The sequence below is a fragment of the Coturnix japonica genome, unplaced genomic scaffold (genome assembly GCF_054131305.1).
Source record: "Coturnix japonica strain WE unplaced genomic scaffold, WE-NBRP24 Scf075, whole genome shotgun sequence".
In the NCBI taxonomy this organism is placed as follows: Eukaryota; Metazoa; Chordata; class Aves; order Galliformes; family Phasianidae; genus Coturnix; species Coturnix japonica.
The window spans coordinates 450532-473661 of NW_028188978.1; the positions used below are offsets into that span (position 1 = coordinate 450532).

At 48.6% G+C, this 23130-nt stretch overlaps 3 protein-coding genes across 16 annotated transcripts in view; 1 reads left to right on the forward strand and 2 right to left on the reverse strand.

Annotated features, from left to right (window-relative positions):
* Nucleotides 1-115: 115 nt before the first annotated feature.
* Nucleotides 116-23130, forward strand: part of SCN8A (sodium voltage-gated channel alpha subunit 8) — a 57274-nt gene continuing 34259 nt past the window's right edge. For 4 of the 11 annotated variants that reach the window (XR_014941368.1, XM_085534104.1, XM_085534109.1 and 1 more), the window contains exons 1-2: nucleotides 10459-11261; nucleotides 19542-19871. Coding sequence is in view for 5 of the 11 variants with exons in the window: in XM_085534104.1 (XP_085390230.1) it covers nucleotides 19596-19871 (276 nt within the window). In the remaining 6 variants the exon portion in view is untranslated. Of the gene's footprint in view, nucleotides 240-10428; nucleotides 11262-19541; nucleotides 19872-23130 lie in introns of those variants that run through there. The other 7 variants (XR_014941369.1, XM_085534114.1, XM_085534108.1 and 4 more) reach the window with 6 other exon arrangements.
* On the reverse strand, nucleotides 406-4375 carry TMPRSS12 (transmembrane serine protease 12). Of its 4 annotated transcripts, none has more exons than XM_015886833.3 (5): nucleotides 4106-4375; nucleotides 3502-3700; nucleotides 2678-2949; nucleotides 1985-2127; nucleotides 406-1267 (listed from the first exon to the last, which is right to left on the reverse strand). In XM_015886833.3, exons 1-5 carry the CDS (start codon nucleotides 4206-4208, stop codon nucleotides 1028-1030), a joined length of 957 nt encoding a protein of 318 aa, XP_015742319.2. In that variant the 5' UTR covers nucleotides 4209-4375; the 3' UTR covers nucleotides 406-1027. The 4 variants fall into 4 exon arrangements, with proteins under 4 accessions (XP_015742319.2, XP_015742321.2, XP_085390250.1 ...); XM_015886835.3 differs by having other exon boundaries at nucleotides 4116-4253; XM_085534124.1 differs by having other exon boundaries at nucleotides 4110-4250.
* Nucleotides 4858-7053, reverse strand: TMT1A (thiol methyltransferase 1A). The gene is made up of 2 exons (XM_015886840.3): nucleotides 6382-7053; nucleotides 4858-5214 (listed from the first exon to the last, which is right to left on the reverse strand). The coding sequence occupies exons 1-2, from the start codon at nucleotides 6880-6882 to the stop codon at nucleotides 4978-4980; spliced, it is 738 nt and encodes a 245-aa protein (XP_015742326.1). The 5' UTR covers nucleotides 6883-7053; the 3' UTR covers nucleotides 4858-4977.

Consider the following 23130-nt stretch of genomic DNA (forward strand, 5'->3'; position numbering starts at 1 on the left):
GATGTTCTTTATTTCTTCTCTTACTTGCTTTTAATTAACCCACCACTGCAGCAGCATCTCTTCCCACGTGTGTCCTGCCGTGCAGTCCTTATTGCAAAACTCCTTTGGCCTTTCTGCAGGTATTTATTTCCATTCAAGCCTCTGAGAGCTGAAACCATCGTGTGTTCTGCTGCCATTCACCCAGCAGAGGGAGCGTCTGTGCCATCCACAGAGCCGTGCTGATATTCCATAATCCCTAAGTAAGTTTCTGACAGCTGGGAAAGCACAGCAGTAGGGTAGGGAAAAGCATTTCCAGCCGGTGCAGTCCCTGTACTCACTGTCATTATTAGGGTCGAGCTCGTTACCTTTTCTTCTTATTTCAGTATAGAGATCAAAGGCAGAAAAGATAGTAATGAAATACACACATTTGGGAGCACTGCTCAATGGTTTTAATGTTAGATTTCATGCTTTTAGGATTGCTCTCACCAACCTGAAGCTCTCACATTTACCGTCTCCATGCAGGTCTATGGGAGAAGCTTTTCAGGAGAGAGCCACCAATTTATCTCAAGGAAATGATGTTTTGTTGTGAGGATGCCAAGATTTTACAGCTCGATGTATTGCAGCTTTCCTTGAAGGGAGGGTTGAACACGCTGCATAAGGTGGTGAAATATCAAACCTTCTGACAAGCAGACAATTGATATTCATGTTATTATCACTGTGTTGTCATTGTGACATACACTAATAAGGTTTTAATGTGATGAATTCATGTAACTGCTTCGTACCTTGGAAAAGATGGGAGGTTAGCACAGTTTGAAACCTCACACCCTTACAAAACACCCATGGATATGTACATTAACTGTTGTTACCTTGATGGATGTGTACATTAACTACTGTTACCTTGCTTTAGTTCCTACATTTACAAGAAAGGACACGACTCCAGGCTTTTTTAAGTGTTGTTTACAAATGCAGATTGGATGGGACACAATTATGTCCTATTGCTTCAAGATTTGTCATGGAACGAGATGAATGGAGCTGTGCTGTTATTGCCTTAAGAAGTGTGCAGGAGCACCACCCCTATGGCAGTCAGGGTGAGGGCGGTGCTGGCAGGGGCTGTGGCTGTGCTGATCAGCAGAAGTTGGGATTTGATCCACCTTCTGTATGGAGCCAATCGGACGTAGATCCCAGGGAAGTTGGGATGGCCGCAGCCGAGCCCAAAGCTGGTGACCCCTATCACATAGAATTTGTTGGCTGGGGGGTAGTGGCACGCCAAAGGTCCTCCGCTGTCTCCCTATAGATAAACAATAACATAAATTAGTGACTATATCCCCCTCCAGGAAACGATTTATAAGCACCAGGAATGAATCCGCTTATTTGAATGAATTATGTGGAGCTGCGTAGGGTTAGAAATAGGCTCTGACTTTGCATCCTGAGCCCATAGCTTTGTTCCTTGTGTGCAGGAGATGCATCCTGACAACGTATGTCTGCAAGAACCAGGAAACACAGCAACGAAAACACAGCCTGAATCTGTGCCAAATCACTTGCTTAGAGAAAAAGAGCTGAGGGAAGCAGGAAGTCTATCAGACTAATGACACACTTAGGAATGCATTGTTTTTTAATTACAAACTGCTCCGCATCGCAGCTGATGCCTCAATTTTAGCACAGGGCTCCTGACCTGAGAGCTGTTGCTTCTGAGGAAGAGATGCTGAGAGCTCAGCATTTCAATGCAGCTCTTGCTGCTGAGCACCTGGTTGTGTGTGCACACATGTGAACACTGTGACACCCTCACACCACATCTGTGTCCCTATTAGCTCAGCCTCTCCTACAGCTGAACTCTTTCTGAGATGTGGGGTTTTACTTGGATGCCACCACCTCAGCTCCCTTCCTATTTGCGATGCTTCCTTTCCAGTCGGATCTATTTTCATTGTAGCATTGCTTTAATTAACGATGCTATGGACAGTGTTCACTGGGATGCCCTCAGTGGTTTCAATGGGGGGAGGTTTTTTACCTGGCAGGAATCAACTCCTCCTGATGGAGAGCCAGCACAGATCATGTTGGCGTTGATCAGACCTCCATATGATTCAGAGCTGTTACAGACATGGGAAGGAATGATTTCCACTCCTGCCTCTTGCAGCACAGATGAAGGTTTGCCTTTAGTGGAAGACAGCAGATAGCAAAGTTAGGCACTGCTGCTTTTATGTAGTGGCTCTTGCTGTGCTGTCCTGTTTTGTTACCTTAAAGGTACCCGTGTACATGCTCTGTTAGCACAGAGATCTGCCTTCCTGCACATATTGTGGTTATTATTATAATTATTATTATTATAAGACCTGCACTTGTTGTGGTTAAAGGGAATTTGAGGGAGAGCTGCCACTCCTGAAACCTCTGAGCTGAGTGCACTGGAGCTGTTGTTTCTCGAGATAAAAGCTCTTTTAGAAGAGCCCTTTTAGAAGAGCTTTTAAGTGTATCATGACCCTGAAAGCTGCGTTTGTTCCTTTATTTGCATTACCCTCAGCAGGAAGGCCACGGTGCTGCTGCCTTCAGTTACACCTGGGCAGCCTCAATTTGCTTTCAATAGGAAAAAAAGCCCTGAGAGCAGATCCTCAGCTGGATGGAATGGGGTGAGAGCACAACCTGAGCAAACAGAACAAACCACAGGGTCTAAAACCTCACCCCAGCTGATGGGGTATCAACAAACATTCACCTTTTTCTCTTACGTGTCCCCAGCCGCTGATAAAGCACTTGATTTTGTTGTCAGCGTACAGGTAAGGGTGTATAGGAGGTAAGCAGATGGGTTGGATGTAATCGCTGTAGTGCACGGCAGAACGCAGCTGAAACAAAGCAATGTCGTTTTCAAACGTCTCTCTGTTGAATTCGGGGTGCACGTAGATGCGGGCGATCCTTCTTTTTATTACGTGTTTGCTGTGTTTCCAAATGTTATTTGTGCCCATCACTGCTCTCCAATAATACGGGTCCCTAAAGGAGAACTCAGTCAGCATGAGCTTGCAAAAACTTCGGTGCAGATTTTGCAACTGTGCTGTTGGGAAGGACGAAATGCAGCATGGGTTTGGGTGCAGTAAAAAAACCCTTCTGGAAAGGTTTGTGGCCACAAAAAGGAGTTGTGTCCAATTTGTTGTTTGTTAGGCAGGAATAAGGAATGGGAATGGAACAAGGAGGGGAGGATGGAGCACTATGGAGTTGTTGCGTTTCTCAGCTGAGTATTGCAACGTTTTTGCTTGTTTAGAAAGGCCAATTAAGCCTTTGTTTGCTTATTTAGAAAGGTCTATTGGAAAATAAATAGGCAAAGCAAAAAGGAAGCCCCCAGCCGAACAGAAACATCACCAGGGCCCAAAAGAACCGAGCCGAGTCCCACCCACGGGGCTGCAGATGGGTTCTACATCAGCACAGCTCTGCCCACCCCGCATCCCATTCATCTGCTCTTCATTTAAATGCTCCCAAAGTGATGACGTGCAAATCCACCACCCCTTCCCCGTGCACAGCAAAGCAGCTGTTGGTGCTGATACCCACATCCGTCCCGTCGTGCAGTGGGCAGCGGTGAGCACCGAGTTCTCACTGACCAAAGCTCCGCCGCATATGTGGGCGAATCTCACCCCCACCAGTTGCACCTGGAGGCTGACGGCCCACGGCCACGATCCCAACGGGGCTGTATCACCACCCACAATCCTGGATCCTGAGATGTCATCCATGAGCGGCCGCCATCCGCACTCTGCAGAACAGAAAGCAGTTGGTTGTAGGGCTCAAATGCAGCGCTTGGTGCATTGGCTGCATTGTTTGCAGGCGGCGCTCGGTGGTGTTTTTTCTGTCTGCTGTGTTACTTGCTGTGGTTTTTTTAGTGTTTGCAGTTGGAGCGCTGATTCTGGAGAGAAAATGTGGGTGTGAAGCGCATTTTACCCGGCTGCAGGAGTATTTCTTGCACTCGGGTTCACCGTGCACATCAGTGGGGGTGTCCCAGCCTCTGCAGCTTTGTGAGTTCATCAGGTTTGGGGACAGACAAAGTTTGTACCTGGAGTTTTGTGTGGAAGCTGCACAGCAACAGGCCCAGCCCCCTCCCCCAAACTCCCCCCCACCCGCTCCCCAAACCACCCATCGGCCACCTCCATCCCATCAATACCAACAAGGACCTCCAAGGACAACCGTGGGGTCAACACGGAGGGATCAGTGCTTGCCAGGACCCACAACAGCAGCACGGAGGCGGTGGGCAGCTGGGGCCGCATCCTTCTTCAGGGGCACAAAATGGCAGCAGGGCCACCAACGGCCACCAACAGCCACCACCAACCACCAATGGGGCTGAGATACCACCCCATAGGGCACCTGAAAGAAACCCCTGAGCGTATAATGTTAAATACAAGGCTTTTAATGCTCTGCTGGCTGTGTTGTAACTGAGGGCCACACAAGGGCAGGCAGGCAGCCAAGCAGCGAGAGTGGCGATGGGTGTTGCCCTCCCCGCGTTCGTCCTCTGCAAACAAATAACTCTCTGTTGAGCAAAGATTGTGTGTCAGAGGTTCTGCGTTGGTTTGATAAGGCTGGAGAGCAAAGTGCAGGGAGAGGGATGTGAATGCCAGGGGTGCTCCCAGCACAGGACTGGGACATCAGTGGGGAGCAGGGGGCACTTCCAGGTGCAGCATCACGTCTTTGTTTTGTCTGTCAAGTTTTGCTGTTCAGCTTTTTGGGTGTTGAGGGGGTCCCACGTTGCCTGTGTTGTTGGTAGGTGGGTGGTTGGACCAGATAACATAAAGATCTTTTCCAGCCTTAATGGTTCTGTTGGTTCTATATGGTTCTAATGGCTCATGAGCTGCTCCAAAGCCTTTACTGCACACCCAGCAGAGCGCTCTGAGCTTAAAAACCTTCACAGAACTGACCCTCCTCCTTTCATTTCACATTTATTAAGGTCCTCAACCACGCCGCCTACATTCATTGGCCAGGATCAGTTGATGCTGTTTGTGCCCAGGACTCATGGAGGTGAACAGCACGGAGCACCCCGCATCACTTCACAGCATATCCAATGATGTGGGGCTTAATGGGAGTCCAAGGCAGCGGCACACTGATGTGCTGCAGTTTCAGCTCCGAGAAGTTGGCCTCTTCCAGATCCTTCCATATCTCCCTGGTCAGGCAGCAGCCATCAAACACGAGTTTCCAGGTCGGGTGGCAAACCTGCTGCCAGAACAGCTTCCAGCTGGAAGGGTTGGCAGCCACGTGCTCCAAGAAATAGAAAACACCTCCCTGGGGGTTGAACACAGCTCAGAGCCACAGGAACACACACTGCCCTCCCCCCACACACTGCTCAGTGCCCACCACCCCCAGCTCCCTCTTCTCCCTCCCTTCTCTTTGCTTTCCTGATGCTGATTGGGATGAATACCAGCATAGACTCAAAGTGCATATTTCAGAAGCTGAAGGATGCCCCTATTTGGTCCCTCCTTCCTTGCAGTAATAGTTTGTTGCCCTTTTTGTTTGCACTACGGTTGCTATCGTGCTGTTTAGTTTCAATGCAGACTGAGAGGAACGTGTGCAAGCCCCAGTAAAACTCATTGGATTTTTGCAGCCCAGGATATTGGCCTGGAAACAGCATTTTAATGGCCGCATTCCTATTGCAAAGCGAAACAAAAACAGAACAACAACAACAAAACAAACCACAAAATCAAAACATTAACCCTAGTTTTCCCAATTTTGCGTTATTTTTTGACGTTGTTCCCATTGCTTTGCACCATCCAGCACCACAGAGTGCCTCTAACTCTTATCTTACAAACCAGGCTTGGGTTGTAGCCTCAAAAACAAATACTTCTTTTTTTACTTTTTGTTCTTTTTTCATCCTTTCTCTTCCCCCTTTTCCCCCTGCTTCCCTTTCCCACTCCTGTTTCCCTTTTCCCTTCTTATTTCCCTCCTGTTTCCCTTTTCCCCTCCTGTTTCCCTTTTCCCTTCTTATTTCCCTCCTGCTTCCCTCCTGTCTCCCTTTTCCCCTCCTGTTTCCCTCCTGTTTCCCTTTTCCCCTCCTGCTTCCCTCCTGTTTCCCTTTTCCCTTCTTATTTCCCTCCTGCTTCCCTCCTGTCTCCCTTTTCCCCTCCTGTTTCCCTCCTGTTTCCCTTTTCCCCTCCTGCTTCCCTCCTGTTTCCCTTTTCCCTTCTTATTTCCCTCCTGTTTCCCTCCTGTCTCCCTTTTCCCCTCCTGTTTCCCTCCTGTTTCCCTTTTCCCTTCTTATTTCCCTCCTGTTTCCCTTTTCCCTTCTTATTTCCCTCCTGTTTCCCTTTTCCCCTCCTGTTTCCCTCCTGTTTCCCTTTTCCCCTCCTGTTTCCCTCCTGTTTCCCTTTTCCCCCTTCTTTCCCCCCCCTTTTGCACTGCCCCTGCAATGGCTGCTTACAGCAATGACCTCAAACTTCTCCCCCAAGCACTCACCGGTCTGAGCACACGCTGCACTTCCTTCAGTGTTTTGCTCACACTCTGCACCGAGCAGAGAACCAAAGTGCAGACAACAGCATCCACGGAGCCGCTGGGCACCTGGTGCAGATCCTCCCCAGCTGCAGTGAGGAAGCGCTCGTAGTGGATGTGCTGATTCTTGCTCATGCTCCTTGAAAGACCCTGCTGGAAGTTGGGGTTGACATCACTGCAGGTGACTTTGCAGCCAGGAGGGTAGAACTGGAAGTTGGCACCGCACCCGGTGCCGATCTCCAGCAGTTTCAGCTCTCCTGATGGTCCGGTGAAATCGGGCAGGTTTCGGAATAATTCCTGCTTTTGCTTCTTGGTTTTCCTGTTGTGGACTGTAGACAGCTTCTCTAGGAAGTAAGGGAAAAAGACCTTCTTGCAGAACGGCCCCCACACACCCAGGAAGGACAGCAGGTAGATGGGCATGGCCAGCAGCGCCAGGCAGGCGCGGAGGAAGAGGATGGTGAGCTCCATTGTGGGCAGGGAGTCCAATGGAGCAAAACCAGTTCTGCTGCAAGCCACAGCCCTGCAGGTTCACACACAGCTGCACTGAAGAACAGAAGAACTGGGCCCAGCAGCTGAATTTCATGCAGGGAAGGGAAAAGCAGAACTGTGTAACCAAAGTTACGGCTGCGTCCCGACTCCGGCACGAGAGGAGCTGCCAGCAACGTTAAATAACCCCGGTCAGTTGGGCAGCCCAACCTCGTGCTTCACTGCTGGCAAAGCATCAACCAGTGCCCAAATGTGGAGGCTGCAGTTTCAGGTTACGGCCCCTATCTCTCAAAGCAGAACAGTGCCGTGTTTGTGAGCAGAAGGAAGTGGGACCGAGCTCAGAGTCTGTTGTAGACGTTTAATTGGGGGGGGTTGATGAATATTGCAGCTGAATCACATTTGTTTGTCAAGTTATTTTCTGCCCCGTTGCAGATGGGATCAACCCATCCGCTGCCTGAGCTGGGCTCTCACTACAGCAGTTTGTGGAGCTCTTCACTGCACAAATAGGGGCTCCTTTGCAAGGGAATCGTTTTGCTTTTCTTGTTACCCTCGATGGGAGTCATGGACTACAGAGGAAACAACTTATTAAGTCATTAATCACCGTGCAAAGTGGGTTTTATTGACTTTTATTGACTTTATCAGCTCCAGCCAACAAGTAATAATCTGTTTGATACTAATTGCAAATCCTCAGCGTTGTGATCAGCAGCGTGGATCAGCTGCTGGCTTTTAATTGCTTTGGTTCAGGTGACCCTACTGTAGGGAAAGGTCCCGAATTCCATCCGTTCCATTGCAAACCACGAGAGAGAACTTTGTTTTAGTGTGGGGAGCGAGCCCTGCTGTCCCATGAGTTCCCTCCTCCCTCTAGTGGCAATAAAGCAAAACCCAAACCCAGTGCACGGCGCTGTGTCATCAGGATGCTCCATGAATAACCTGTTATTACACCTTGTGGTTGGTCTGAGCAATGGGAGCAAAGTCCTTTGGATGTATGTGCTGTAAAGGCTGATGGAGTCAACCAGCATTAGGAAATCGTGACCTCTCTGCACTTGCTTGCATATATTCCCCATTCCCTTTCTTCCCTCTGTCCCTTCTGAGCTCAAGGTGCAGAATCCTGCTTTATTTAAGATGTTTTCTCTCCTCTTTCCTGTTTGTGCAGCAGCTCTAAGGGCTCTACCCAGAAAACCAACCCCACAAAATGAGAGGATTATTGGTGTTCTGAACGAGCTGCGGATGCTCCATCAGGTTTCCATGCTTTGTTCTGCACCTCAACCTCCTTTCCTAGAAGCCACGTGTGCAAGGCTTGTATTTGCTTTGGGCTTTGTCATCTCTATGGCTGCATCCCATTGGGTTTTCACTTTAGGATGTGTCTGTTATGGGGTGACCACGAGTATATTGGGCCTGCAGATGGGTCTTAGATTGTGGAACAGGACTCAGTTCTGCTTTGTGGTTGTAGACTGGTGCAAACTGAGCCAGGATATACAGGACTTTCTTAAAGGAGTCCCATAACGTGTGGGGTGGGATGAGGAGCTGGGTGCAGCTCTAGAGAAGGGCACTGAGCACCATCTGTATGGAGCTGTGCATGCAGTGAGTGTGCAAGGAGCCATGCATGCAATGAGCATGCAAAGAGCCATGCATGCAGTGACTGCACGGAGCCATGCATGCAATGAGCATGCAAAGAGCCATGCATGCAGTGACTGCAAGGAGCCATGCATGCAATGAGCATGCAAAGAGCCATGCATGCAGTGACTGCACGGAGCCATGCATGCCATGAGCATGCAAAGAGCCATGCATGCAGTGACTGCACGGAGCCATGCATGCAATGAGCATGCAAAGAGCCATGCATGCAGTGACTGCACGGAGCCATGCATGCAATGAGCATGCAAAGAGCCATGCATGCAGTGACTGCACGGAGCCATGCATGCAATGAGCATGCAAAGAGCCATGCATGCAGTGACTGCAAGGAGCCATGCATGCAATGAGCATGCAAAGAGCCATGCATGCAGTGACTGCAAGGAGCCATGCATGCAATGAGCATGCAAAGAGCCATGCATGCAGCAGGTGTGCACAGAGCCATACATGCACTGAGTGTGCACGGAGCCCTGGAGCCGTTTCCTGGTGCCAGATTCCCCCCGAACCGGATCTGTCTGTCTGTCTGTCTGTCTGGCCGCACTCCACAATCTGCCTTAAAGCGACAGAACTTCGGGCTTACAAAACCGCCCTGTAATGGGCGGGGAAAGCAAAACCTCAGTCTCTTTGGCTGTCTGCATGGAACAACCCGCTTTAACGACAGTCACCCCAGCTGCTAAAGTCTGCTCGGTTTGCTTGCACTGCTCCACGTGGTGGCACCGAATGCTTTGCAGGGGTGTCTTTGTGTCACAACCCCGTGCAAAGCTTAGGAGCTGAGCGTGTATTGCAGAGGTCAGTGCATAAAAAGGGAAGGGAGAATAAGGCTGTAGTGATGAAATAAAGAGAAGAGGATCATTATCAAGCATGCATCGTTTTGCACCAAGCAGCCACTTGCTGCTTAAAGGTGGCAACTGCTCAGATTGGGGATCTCAGATCAATTAGAGTCATCCTGGTGGTGGTGCCTGAGTTTGGGTGGTTTTGTCTGCACCCAAGGGAGGGTTTTCTGCCTGTTGTTTGCTTTACTGGTCTGATGACAAGCAACACCATTCCTGGAGTTGTTAATGGTTACCTGCTTTTCAAGGCATTATTTGGGCAATACTTGTGAACTCTGCGTGTCCCCTTTCAGCCTGGTTTAGCCCAATGCTCCAGGCAGAGCTGATGGTCAATCAGAGCTGGGCAGACCTGATGGGAAGAGCCAGCAGAAGGGTGAGCTGAGCACTGCCCAGAAAGCATCACAGAGCAGGGGTTGGGCTGAACCTCCTGCCCTGGGCTCAGGGTGGGCAGGAAGAGACTTTGCTGGGAGCCCCAATGTCAGTCAGGAGCTTCTTTATTGTTTTTGCTATCACTGATCACTCTGTGAGGGCACTGCCCTATATATTCCTTAGAGTGCTGTGCTTAAGGACGTCTCACGCAGGGTATAATTACACCCCTGGGGCTCCAGAATGTCCTTGAAGAAAGTATTTCTGGTGGCTCCGTTGGGGGCACTGATCCCATCTCCACGTCTGAGAGATGCTGTTATTTCAAAGCCATTTGTTATCAGCAAATTGTTTGATTTCCACTTATTTTGCATCCGTTTGCTGTTCCAATGGAGGCTGCACCTTCCCCCAGGTCAGCTAACAGAGAATGGGAAGAATAAATGGAATTGTAGGTGCCCTCTTCGCAGGTTTTGTGTCTCCAAATTCATCTGTTTGACTGACCAAAGATATTTCTGCCCCTTCAGAGCTCTCTTCACACCCCAACTCCATGCAGTGAGATACAGCACTGCCCATAGCAGCAAATCCTTCTTAACCCAAACAACTCCAGCACTTGGAGCCAGCTTCCATTCATTGCATCCGAGCAGCTGATGGCTGAATCCAGGGCTGAGGTCACGGAGCGGCTCTTGACACATCAGTGATGGGCACGGCTCCTTGAGATGCTCCAGATTCACCTTATCAAGAGCATGAGAAGGTGTTGGATGGATGGATGGATGGATGGATGGATGGATGGATGGATGGATGGATGGATGGCCCAAGGTTTTCCTCTTCCTCTCGTTGCCTTTCACCCATTGAACCAAAGCACATCCTGCGTTGGGAGGGCACCCATGTGTGCTGAACCCAACTCTGCTCTTTGCTGCTGGACTTTCTGCACTTATCTCTGAGTAGTTCTGCACGGAAGGCGGATCACCTCGAAGCAGAACAAAGCCCAGCTGCATCAAGAACGGCGGCCGCTCTCCATTCATCCCCAGCGGCGCTCGGGGCCGGTTGGATCTCGCACATTTTTGGGTTATTTTCCACAGGAATAGCGACGACACGAAGCGATTCTGACAGTCCCAGCTCGGGGAGCGATGCCGAGCACCGTTCCTTGGCCCAAAGGGAGGCCGGCTTCCAAACTCCGCGCACCAACCGGGCTCTTCCAGCACCGCACCCCGCGGTAAGCACCTCCCGGTCCCCCCCCGGAGCCTCCTCCCTGCAGCGTGGAAGAGGAGGAGGAAGAGGAGAAGGAGGCGGAGGTGGGGGGGGGGGGGAAGGAAGGAAGAAAGGAAGGAAGGAAGCTCGGAAGCTGCCGGGCGGACTCCGGGATTTTTGCCACGCTCCCTCCGCGTCCGTCGTCGTTGCAAAGGGCCGAACGCGCAGCTTCGGGGTGGGAGGGGGGTGGGGGGCAGCGCATCAAGATGGCGACAACCGCAGTTCCTCCTGCAGCTCCCCCACCTCCGCAGTCCAGCAACGCCTTGCGGGAGACGTGCTAGCGCGGCGGCCGCAGTAAGTGACAGCCCGGGGCGGGGGGGAGATGCTTGGAGGAAGGGGGGAGGGGGGGGTTACGAGCATCGCCTGTATTTTATGTTATTTTTTTATTTGATTTTATTTTTTGTTAATGATTGTGATTTTGTAGCTCTCGGTGCCCCCACCGCCAGCACGCTCTCTACCTGCCATCCCCCCCCCCTCCAACACACGCACGCTTGTTGGGTGGGGGCTTTGCCGCAGAGCGATTTTCCAGCCGCTCCCCCCCGCTTGCATCCCTCAGGAGGGGGATGCGGGGGTCGCTCCCTCCTCGTCCCGCTCCCTCCATCTCCCTCTGTTTGCATGGGGGAAGCACTCGAGGGGTGGGGGGTTCCCCGCTGCAGCCCCCGCGGGTGCCCGTTGGCAGCGGGGGGGACTGCGGGGTGCCCCGATCCCTGCCGTGATTACCCAGCACTGCGCCCAGAGCTTTCCCCTACCCCAGGACACCCTCTGCTCCGTCCTCTCCCAGCTCTGCCCTATGGGGAGGGGGCACTGTCACTCCCCTCCCCCCCCTCTCAGCCTCAGTCTGGGCCTTTGGGAGGGGGCAGCCTCATCCTGGAGCGGTGGGAACCCCCCTTATGGCTTCCCTCCTCCATCCTTTGGTCTGGGGCCCTTCTCCCAGGCCCCAAATTCTGGGCCGTGCTCTTTGTCTGCATTGTGGGAAGGGAGAGACTGAGGATAATTGGAGTTGTTCTCAGGATCCCTTCCCCCTCAGCCCTAGCTGCAGAGCTGCACATCCCTCCTCCACCCTCCCTGTTCTCTTCATCAGCATCCCGAGGCTCCCACTGCCAGGAGAGGGGGAGAAGTTGGAGGACGGAGTTTTGTGGGGAGATGCATGGGGCAGCTTTGAGGTTCCAGCCTGACCTAAATGTTGGCGTTGTGCTTTGTGCTCTTACTTTCTTCCACCATACAGATTTGGGGCAGACTTCTTTTATTTTTCCTCCCCGATGAAAGCGAATTGCACATTCTCAAGCTTTTTTCTACTAAAAATCTGGGAGTCTTCTTCCCCTCCCCACCCCCCTTCTTTTTTTCTGGTGCAAATCCTGCCCAGCTGATGTGGGGGTGGGGAAGCTGGAAGGGATGCTCCATGGCTGCAGATGATCCGAGGTGAAGCCTAAAAGTCTGATGGAGGGGGAGTGTGTGCCAGGGGGGACACAGCTGGAGCTGGTCGGCTGTAAGGGGCCAGGGCTTAATTTTAGATCCCAGTTGTGGTAGGTTAACCCACGGCTTTGCTTTCCATGTGTGCCATGTTGCAGGTAATTGGCATATGATCGTTTAGAACTTCGACAGGTGGGGTCTCATGAAGGGGGTGCTGGTTGTATTTCTGCTGTGTGTTGGTGTGTAACCTGGTCTTTGTAACACTGCAGCATTCCACCCCCAACGGGAACCCATGACCTGTATGTCCTCATTTCACACTGGGAAGGATTAAATTAGGAGGAGCGAGGGTGTTCTTAGGAGCCTGATTTCCCCCTCTTAGTTGTATCTTTAGCATCAAAAAGGGAGGAAGCGTTCCATCAATTGTTTTCTTGCCGTTGCTGGCTGACAGTCCATTTCAATACTGCTTTGGAGGGAGGGGGACTGCTAGTATCCTTGCGTAGGACTGCTTATTAATCCGTGCAGCCTGACGGGTGCTCACCTGAAAAGAGATAAAGATTTAGAATAGGGGATGTGCAAAACTCTGCCCCGTCCCGCCGTGGTGCTGAATGGACAGCTCCCGGAGCTGGGCTCGGTTCCCCCGATGGGGTCGGCTGCAGGAGCGGCTCCCGGCCCCGCGTTCAGGGCGGCGGGGAAGAACCGGCGGAGCAGCCGCTGTCTGTCGCGGGGGGCAATTATGTAAAGTTGATGAGTCTGATAGGGGTGTGCAAACGTCCTCCGGTAGGAACCGACACTGAGAGCAGTGAATGGCGTGGAGCTGTGTCGGGGGAAGGTCTGGATGTGTTAGAAAAGGTTCTTCACCATATTGTGGTGGGCATGGCCCTGAGATGACAGAGCTCAAGGAGAGTTTGCTGTGCTCCCTCTAACACAAGGCTTAGGTTTTTGAGTGGTCCTGCATGGAGCCAGGGGTTAGACTTGATGATCCCCGTGGGTCCCTTCCAACTTGGGGCGTTCTGTGATAATATACTTTAACAAGTTGCTGGCACTCATAGGAGAACTTTATAAAGGCAATTATCCATACAAGCAAAGCACGAGGCCTGTTAGAGCTTGGTTTTCCAGCAGCTGTGTGTTTAGATAGTCCGCATACTTGTGTGGTGTTAATATACTACATTATATTATTAATTATTATTAATGCACATCCCTCCTCCACCCTCCCTGTTCTCTCGATCAGCATTTATAATATACATTATTATGCATTAATAATATACATTATTAACTATATGTTAATAATACTTGTGTGGCGTTACATAAAATGACTGGCAATGTGTCTGAAGGGCTACTTGATCCTTTCTTCCATTACAACACTTCTACAGTGTCATTCATGCTGAGTGCTGGGGCCTGCATCTGTTACAAATAATTTAGCTGGTTATATAAGCTCATATGTATGGCTTACATCCAGATCACAGTACGGATAATGTAACTTGCTCCAGTGAGCAATACTAATTTTGTGGCTGTTTTGTGAACAGAGTTGTAATGCTAAGTTTATAATAAGCAAAAGGAAGGGTGCGTGTTGCAAGAAATGGAGCTTTAGTGTGTTTTCTCTTATATGCAGTTAAAGGAGATGAAATAAAATAGAAACAACGTCAATATTGAATGAAAGTAAAGTAGCTCGACTATCTGAAATACGGCATCGCCTTTCCTCTTTTGGTTATTATGTCAGTATTCACTTGTGGGTTTGTTTGATTGGTTTGGTTAGCGTGTATTTACATTAAAATGAACAGATATGGCCTAACGTATCTGTTGATACTGAATATTTTTCAATGACTTGAGAAGCAGTTGGCTCCAGCGACCATATGTGACTCCTGGGGCATGCAGTGCTCATGTGGTCGCAGGGTTTCCATCCACTATCGATCGCCTCCCAACTGAAGCAGCTGCAGCTGCCATTGAAATAAACAAATACAGAAGGATCGATAATTCGTGCTCGGAGAAAGGGTTTGGATTAAAGCTGATGTGTTAAAATGACCAAACAGAAGATTCAGCGTTGAAAACAAGCATGGGAAAAAATAATTTAAAAACCCACAGAGAGGAAATTTCGTGGCGTGGCTCACGTTGCTAGTAGTACTGCGGAGAGCTCGTCCTCATTTGGTGATGGGTTTGCATCCCATGTGGTTCAGCAGTGACTAAATGGTCTCTTGCTTGGACTGTGCTGATGATCTCGGTCCAGCAGGTCATAGAAAGTCATATGTGCTGCAGAAGAAAAAGAAGTGTTAGTTGTCATTGATGGTAGTTGCACCAAAGAACAGCCAGAAAGTCCATTCCTTGGGCTCTCCCCTTATTCTCTGCTATTCACACTCAGAGCAGAGTGGACAGTCACAGCTTTAGGGGTTTAAATACAGCTTTATTTTATGTGATGCATGTGGGCCCTTCGGTGTGAGCGAAATCCACCTGAGTGGGAAATGCTGTTGAGCCGTAAGGCTGAGCGGCTCACGTGCTGTGTCAATGACGTTCTGGCCATAGCAGGAGGTGAACTTTGTATTGTCTTCCTAGCAGGATGGCCGTGTTATCAGAGCCAGGAACAGCTGATGGCCGTAGCAAGTGATAATAAGGAAAGATGAAGACATAAGGAACTGCCAGGCCTGCATGGGTTGTATTCCAGAACGCCGTAGAAGTTTTGTGATCTATGTTGTGTAAGGGCAGAGGTCTGGATAAGGGTTTGTTTATTCTCCTTCCTTTTGTGTTTGCCCACGTTTGCACTGTTTTGAATTGTACTCTTTGAGCTCTCCGCAGCCTCGAATGGATTCCTCCAAAATGGTTGTTAAAAAACAAGTTGCCTTTCTGCTTTATAGGTCAATGGTAGCTGGATGGATTGAAAGAGGAGTCAGATTTTGCTCTTCTGAGCAGCTGAGCTACTGTCTTCATAATTACACAGTGGCTGTTCTGAACAATTCCCTGGTCAGACATTGGGCTTGGTGGAAAGGGTGAAGCCAAAGTGCTGTGTGTGAGCTGGCGGAGCTTGTCCTGATCCCCGGATCCCTTGGTGAGATTGGTGATAAATGCAAGTCAGCTTCGAGTAACGTCTAACAGAGGGAACTGGTTCTGCTATTTTTAGTTCTTGTAACTCACTAGGAGACAATAAAGAAGTCATAACCCTCCTGATAGGCACCGAAAAACCCGCAGTACTAGATCTACTTTTTCAGTAGCTCTCCTTTAAATGCTAGGGCCAGCATTTCTTCAGGCATCTTTCTCTAGCGTTTGGTGCTGCTGCGCTTCTCTCCCCTCCCTCTGCTTCCGTTCCTTTTTGACCTTTAGATTTGTGCATTCAGCTTCAGCTCAGTCTCTATTCCAAGAGCATCAACTCTCTCCTTGCCCTGTCTGGAGTCCGCCCTCGAGCACAGCGTAGAACCGAGCGCCTGGGGAACCCGTGCAACGTTCAGCATAGGGTGGGGAGATCCACCAGCAGCACGGCGATAAATACGGCTCGACAGTGAAAGCATCCCCTTTTTTTCCTTCCACCTTACAGCATCGAGCATCACATGATGCCTTTCCAAGGCTTCCTCCCGCATCGCAGCCGGTTGTGTTGCCTTTCATTGATAAAATTGGCCTGCTCCAGGCTCTCGGAATCCACTGCAGATGGAAGAGATCTGTGAGCTCCTTGGAAGGCTCTTTGCAGCCACGCTTTTCTCATGCATACATGGTTTGAATTGGGGTTTTTTAGGCCTTTGTGAAGAATTTCACAGGGCTCTGCATCAGCACGGTGCTTTCCTTTCTGCCCCAGCACTGTGTGTTCAGTTCCAATCCACGTGCATCTATGTGGGTTACATAAAACCTCCTATGGAAGGACCTGCTCTCCGGGGAGATGGAAGTTGGACCGCAAATGACTGAATCTTGCAAATTAATAAGTGAAGAAATGCGTTAAAGCGAAGATACTGCTTCAAAAGTGTTTTGGTTTTTATTTCATTTTTATTTTTTTTAAATTTCTTTCAACAATTAGCTTGAATAATTTATCAGAGTATTTCATAATGAACCAGTGAACGGACTGCTGGGAACACTTATTAAAAAGCAATAATAATTGTAATTGGGCATCACAGTGCAACCTTTTCTTTGCTGGTGTAAAATCTTGGGCCCATAAAGCACATGTAGTTCTAAGCTCCAGGTGCACAGGGTGAATTTCGGGGTGCACAGTGATGTGATTCCATTCCCAAAGCATTGCTTGGTGCAGCACCCATCCCTATGTGTTTCCTATGGGCTGGGTGCTCCAAGCATTTCTCCTGTTGGATGCTGTAGAATCAATGCAGAATGTGTTTTGCCAAACCAAGCTCTGCTCAGTCGGTGGCCTGGCTGTGTGCTTTGAGTAGGTGATGGTGAGTGTGGAAAATGTGGTGGGAATGTGTAGCTAGAGGCGTTTCAATGTATTGATCTGTGTGATTTTTGTAACAGCACTGACTCCCTGAAGGACCCTGGGTGGTTCTATTGCTGTGGGTTGAGTAAAGGTGAGGATCAGACCTTGGCTGGGGGAGCTGCAAAGCTTGACTTGTCATTGTGGGGATATGAAACGCGATGCCATTAGTGCTGTGGAATGGGGTATTTGGGTCTGATTTAAGGAACTGAATGAGCGTTGAGTGCCCATCCTTTTAGTTTACATCTCAGTTTTGTTTGTTCAAGGGGTGATTTCATGGGGAAACTAATGAAATCGGGGTAGGCAGAACTTCCTAAGGGATGGGGAAGCTGGATTGCTGGTGTGTAGTGATATCAAGCAACAAATCCTGATACAAAGGCAACCACAGCAGAAGAAACTGCAGCCACCCAGAATGAGCACGAATAGCACAAAGTGAACCTGTAGCCAAGTTTATCCGAATAACATCAGAGTGTCTTGTGATTTATTAATGGCCATAAACCCTTCCGAGGACGGGCAGTATTTGCAGTGGTCCCCAGGGGATGGGGAGAGTTGGGATGTTTTTGGCCAAGACCTGAAGCAACGCCGGATCTGAGAGACTTTGGGGTTTGTCTTATGGGAAAGGGAGTTTTCCATTTCAAATATTGAAGGGCTCAATGAGTGCCAGACATTTACCGCCACTCTCATCCTATAGGAGGAGTTTGCTTTGGGATGCAGTTGTGAACCAGTCTTTTTTTTTCTTATTTTTCCCCTTTTTTTCTTAATTTTAAACGACCATTTATCATATTGGTTGGTTGCTTCCACTTGCTGGTTGTGTAATTATGCATACAGATCAGGCATTCATTTGTGCCTTCGTTTCCAACCCCCCCCCCAATTTTTTATGCTCCTGTGTCCCTGAGCTACTTTGGTTTCTAAATTCAGGCCTTGCATATTTATCTGTGCCATTCAATTAGACCACATCCCCAATGCTGCCGTATAGTTTCACAGTATGTGGGAAATTTGGTAATTAAATGCATGCAAATGCTGCGAGAATAGAATAAATTAATTTTTTTTTCCCCCCTTAATATCAGCCAGATATTTTGTGATGTTTCTAGCGATAACACAGCTAAAATGCTGGCATTTCTTCCTTTTTCTTGCCTTGCTTTTATTGCATTTACTCCAGGAATACCTGATCGAGTTTAAATAAAAAGAATCCCAGCCCATCTGCACTGTGGGCTTCCATAAGGAGTTAAGATCTGTGATTCTTAGTTTTGGAGTACGTGTGTCCATTGCTGAGCCTGGGTGATGTGTCCCAGCCCATCCATAGGGATGGGAGCATAACTATGTCTTAGTGCTGTCTGCATTCCCCCTTTAATTCAGGGTGCTCTTTGAAACCAAGGCATGGAGAAGCCATTGGTGGCCAAGTTCGTGCTGAAATAGCTGAGTGTTAATTCAGTGCTATGGTGCAGTGTTCGTGGAATTTGAAAGTCATCTTTCTATCAGAGGCTCAGGAGCTTTAATACGTGTTTCAATGCAATGTGTTCATTAGAATAAGGGGCCGTGTTGCTGGTGGTCTTTTCTCTTTTGTTAGGGACCCCAATCCCATGCAGTGTTTGGGCTCTTTCTATGCCATGTGCTGGTGTTTTGCTGCTGCTCTACAACCCCTGGCTGCTTTGCATGTGGTTTCCTCCCTGAAAGCAGCAGCCCGGTGTTCCTGCAGCACTGCAGTGTGTTGCATCAGTGCAGGCTCTCAGTGATTCCTCAGCTTTTGTGGCCTTTTCCTGTTGTGTGAAGAGCCCGAAGTGGGAGCACAGTCAGAATTGCAGCGTGTTCTCCTTGCTGGGTCTCCAGCAAAAGGTGCAGAGCTGCAGAGGGTTTGTAGGCAGGCTGGGTTCAGATGAACATCCCAGCTGCTTTTCTCTCTTGCAGGAGGAGAAAGCAAGCTGCTCTCTGTAGGGACGGTGTGAAGCCCTGTGCAATGTCTGTGCTGTTATACAGGCTGTGAGCCCATCCTCAGCTGCTGCCTTCCCTTCTCTTTGTGCTCTGTGCCATAGAGAAGAGCTCATTCGTGTTGCATCTGAAAGAGGAGTCTGTATTTAACCCACATAGTATGGAAGTTTAGTTTGTAGCAATTAATATTGTACTTGATGAAGGCCTTTATTTCATTCTTAGGCCTGAAATCAATAGAAAACCTGAAAAGTTATATGCAAATAGATTCGTAAGATAAATTTTCCATATGAGTCCCATCCAAGGTCCCGGAGCTGCATGATGGGAGCTCCCTGGGTCATCAATCCCAATAACTGCAGGAAGGAAATCTTCCAGAAAACCTCTCCTAAGCTGTAATAACTTGAGATGGGGCAGGAAGGATCATTTTGGTCAAAGCCATAGAGTTGTTTGGTTTGAGAGAGCCTCAGTTCTCTGCTTGTTGGCTGCTGGGCTCTCAGAGAGGCCTAAGCCCAAGGTACTCCTCTGTGTGCTGGGAGCAGTGCTTTGCCTTCAGCCTGGTTAGCAGGAAGGTGATAATATCTGTCCCCTTCCAACATGGTGAAGCACCTCATCCAGACCCTAGAACAGAGCCGAGTTGGTTTTTGTGTCTAATAATCTGTTTGCAAGAGAGCACTGGCTAGTAATGAGTAGAAAGCAACAGTCCCAGCCCTGACAGTGCCTTGTAGGTTGCATGGGGTTGGAAACCCAGCGGTGCTTGCTGAATGCCTGCAGACCTTTGGGTGCGTGGTGTTTGTTGTCCTGCTTTTGCCAACGCTGACTGTTCTGCCTATTCTCTTTGTCCCATGCAGAGCTGACCTGTCCGGGCTGCAACATCACTAAAGAAGCTGCTGCAGGATGAAAAGATGGCAGCACGGCTGCTCGCACCACCAGGCCCTGATAGTTTTAAACCTTTCACTCCGGAGTCTCTGGCTAACATTGAGAAACGCATTGCAGAAGAAAAGAAGAAGAAGCGTCCAAAGCAAGACAGCAGCCATCGCGACGACGATGAAGACAGCAAACCAAAACCAAACAGTGACCTTGAGGCGGGGAAGAATTTGCCTTTCATCTATGGGGACATCCCTAAAGGCCTGGTTGCTGTACCACTGGAGGACTTTGACCCTTATTATATGACCCAGAAAGTGAGTCTGCAAGAAAGAAGTCACTAAACCGCCTTTCTCATAGGAGGTTGCAGGTTTGGGTATGGTTTAAATAGAAGACAAAGAATGGAGTCTTTGGATGGGGCTTTTTTTGTTATTGTTATCTGTCGTTTTCTTTTCTTGAATGCTAACAATATTTCCCTTGTGCTTCATGCCCCTTGGAGCACTCATTGGGTCCATCTAAGATAGAGATGATCTGGTTGGTCTCTAAGCACCTGCTTGGATAGAAACAGCAGAACGAGGTTTGGAAGCTGAAATAAATTGTGCTAATGTGCCAGTTTTAACCATGAGGGCAATGAGAAGAATCTAACTTGGGGGAATAGGGGAGGTTTTAAGCATGTGTTTCTTTACCTGCATGGAAATCTTTTTGAAGTTGATCATAATGAAACTGTGGGATATCAATTTGTAACCAAAAAAAGGGGGAAAAAAAGAAGCGAGATAACATGTTTAAATTGCTTTCGTTCTCAGAATTTTATTTATTTATTTTTTATTGTCTGTGGAATTGAGGTGATGTGGCATTTGTTGGTGCTGAAATGTGTTAAGAAATGAAGTGGTGTCATTGAGGGAAGTGGTGAGTAAGCAAATGCTGCTGGAAACAGAGGGGAGGAATCTGGTGAAGTAAGGAAGAGGGAAGGTTGGGGGACTTAAAGCTGAGTTTCTGCTCTTTAATTGCATTGCTTTCTTTGATAGAGATTTAGTTTGATTAAGCTGATGAGATAATAATGAGAAAGATGGGCTTGTGTGTGTGACAGCTGAATGTGTGATGACTTTGATGGGGTCATGTTGTGTAAAATCAGTAAGCTGGCAAGGGCAGCAAAATATTTAATGGTTTTGTGTTGGAGCAGATGCTTCTTGCCCTAACATGAAGTCAACTGAGTTTGGCCACTGAAGTTTATAATAATTAATTCTCCTCTAGGTTTGCACTCTAGCGCTTATTTGCTTTGTTAACAGTGCTAATAGAACATGTACCAAGACAGGCTGGTTTGTGTAAGTTGAAAATGAATTCTATTGGTGTTTAGATGGATGTTTGACTTAAGGAGCTGTATTGACAACTGGTGTTGTTGGTAGGAAGGAAGCTTATGCTATCCCTCAGAAATATTTTCTCTTTATTAAGCAAATATTTTCTCCTTATTAAACAAATCTGTTGTTGCCTGGTTTCGGTGTGGGCAGGCTGTGAAACACATGGAGCTAAGAGTGGTTCCCAGGATCTCTGGCTGTGGATGGCCACTTGCACCCCGCCACGTTGGGCACTGGGAAATGTCACCATAAATCCAGCATGGAGTGGTTTGTAGATGTGCGTTGGAGGATCAGGCAGTGTTCCTTCCAGCTAGAACAGGAAAATAGCGCTCAATGGGTAGGAAGTAACGCCTGGAGCGTTGGGTGAAGGCTTGGTTGTCTTTGGTTCCACCAGGAATAGGAGATGGGTTGAGCGCCATTGGCCAAACGTGCTTTCTTGCTCATCATATTTGCATCCAAACTCAGCACTCTTGATAAACCTCCCAGTTTTAGGTTAACTGAGGCACATTCCCAACTCCAGAGACGTCAGCCGTGCCTCCAGAAGAACCGTGCCTTTCTGCATGGAGATGCTCACAAGGTTTCTTCAGCTGCAGATGGAGAGAAGGTTCTGGAGGATGGAGCAAACCCACCTCCTCCTTGCTGCTCTGCAAAAAAGAGCCTCGCTCGCCCTGCAAACACCAGATTAACATTTTGCTGGCTTGCTTTCTTTTGCATCCGCTTCAGGATGGCAAGAACTTAGGTACGTGTTCCTTCTTTGCTGCTTCAAATAGTCGGTGACTTCCCACAAGGAATTTTTTAAGGCCATTAAAAAAGGCCCTTCTCTGAATCATCAGGAATTGCGAATCTGCCTGAATCATGGGAAGTTTTCCAAGAGATTTTTTTTCCCCTCCTCTCTAGCATTTGCCAGAAGGCTTTGCATCACAGGTCTTTTCTTTTAAAGCAAGATGTACATGCATAGGAACGAATCAGCTGGTTACTTTTCCTTGCAGTAGGATACAGCAATCTTGGTTTATCTACAGAAACCAAAGCTGCATTTTTAACTGGTAAGCTGGTTTTGTCTGAGCTGCTTTGTTTTCCTCTACTCAGTTTCTTTGCTTTGCAAAGTGGGAGCAATGACACTTGGTAGGATCAGGAGAATCCATCTGCTCACAGGTACCTGTTCATGGAGCTGAGGTAGCTCCTCTTTGTCTTAATGTAACTGCCAGAGAGAAATTCTTCCATGCTCCTTTGTGTTGACAAATAATGGTCATTTTCCAATTCCTGGCATGAAGCACGTGGTAGAAGCATGACTTGCCCATGATATCTGGTGCAGACGTCGGAAAAATTCCAGTTAAAAAGCAAAAACTCACACAGGAACTTCCTTGTTTGAACGCAGAAACAAAATTCAGACAGCACACCAACATGAACATCCATGGCGCTGGAAGCAAACCAGCTGATTGCTGTGGAGCGCCAAGGCGGATTTTGTGCATTTTCCTATTGCCTGCTCAGTTCAAACACCTTCTGCCTTAGCAAGTCTTGGGTGTTTCTTGTGAGGGGTTTGGGTGCCCTTGAATGGAAGGCATTTGTAAAAATATCTGTGGTCTCCTGCAGTGGGAAGAATTTGTCACTTAATTGCATTGTCTGCCTTGTGCTCTTGAGCCACTGGGCAGAATGGGGAGAAATGGGAGATTCCCCAGTTCGGGGTGTACCGTAAAGCTGAACATCCTTCAGTGCTTGCTTATGCAGGAGGTAAGGATTGTTGTCCTCTTTTATTTCTGCAAACTTATTTCTCATTTTTTACGTTTTCCCGTTTTTTTAGGCCTCTCTTTCTCTTCAATTTACAGCTTGGGCTGTCATTCCTTCCAAACAACTCCCTGCCTCTTTCTTTCCACAGAATGTGGCTTTGGCCAGACTGTGGCCTTTCTCCCTCAGTAATTCCCATCCATTTTGCTCAGTGAATCTCCTTCCTAATGGCTACAGAGCAAGGTGAAGGGTTCAGATGCGTCTCCAGTCATTCCATTTAGAAGGCAGTAGAAGGTCCCTACTTATTCTACAAGTGGTTGGGTTGGTTTCAGTGGAGAAATCGACCTTGGGTTTGTAGAGAACTGTTTTCCCACTAGAGTGGGATTGTCAGAGGTCACCTATATCTTGCAGATAGACACCTGAGGATCCTGCTCGCGGGTACGTGCCAATGGAGTGACTTGCAACTTCATCAAGTCACATGCATGGTTTGGAAATGGGCCCT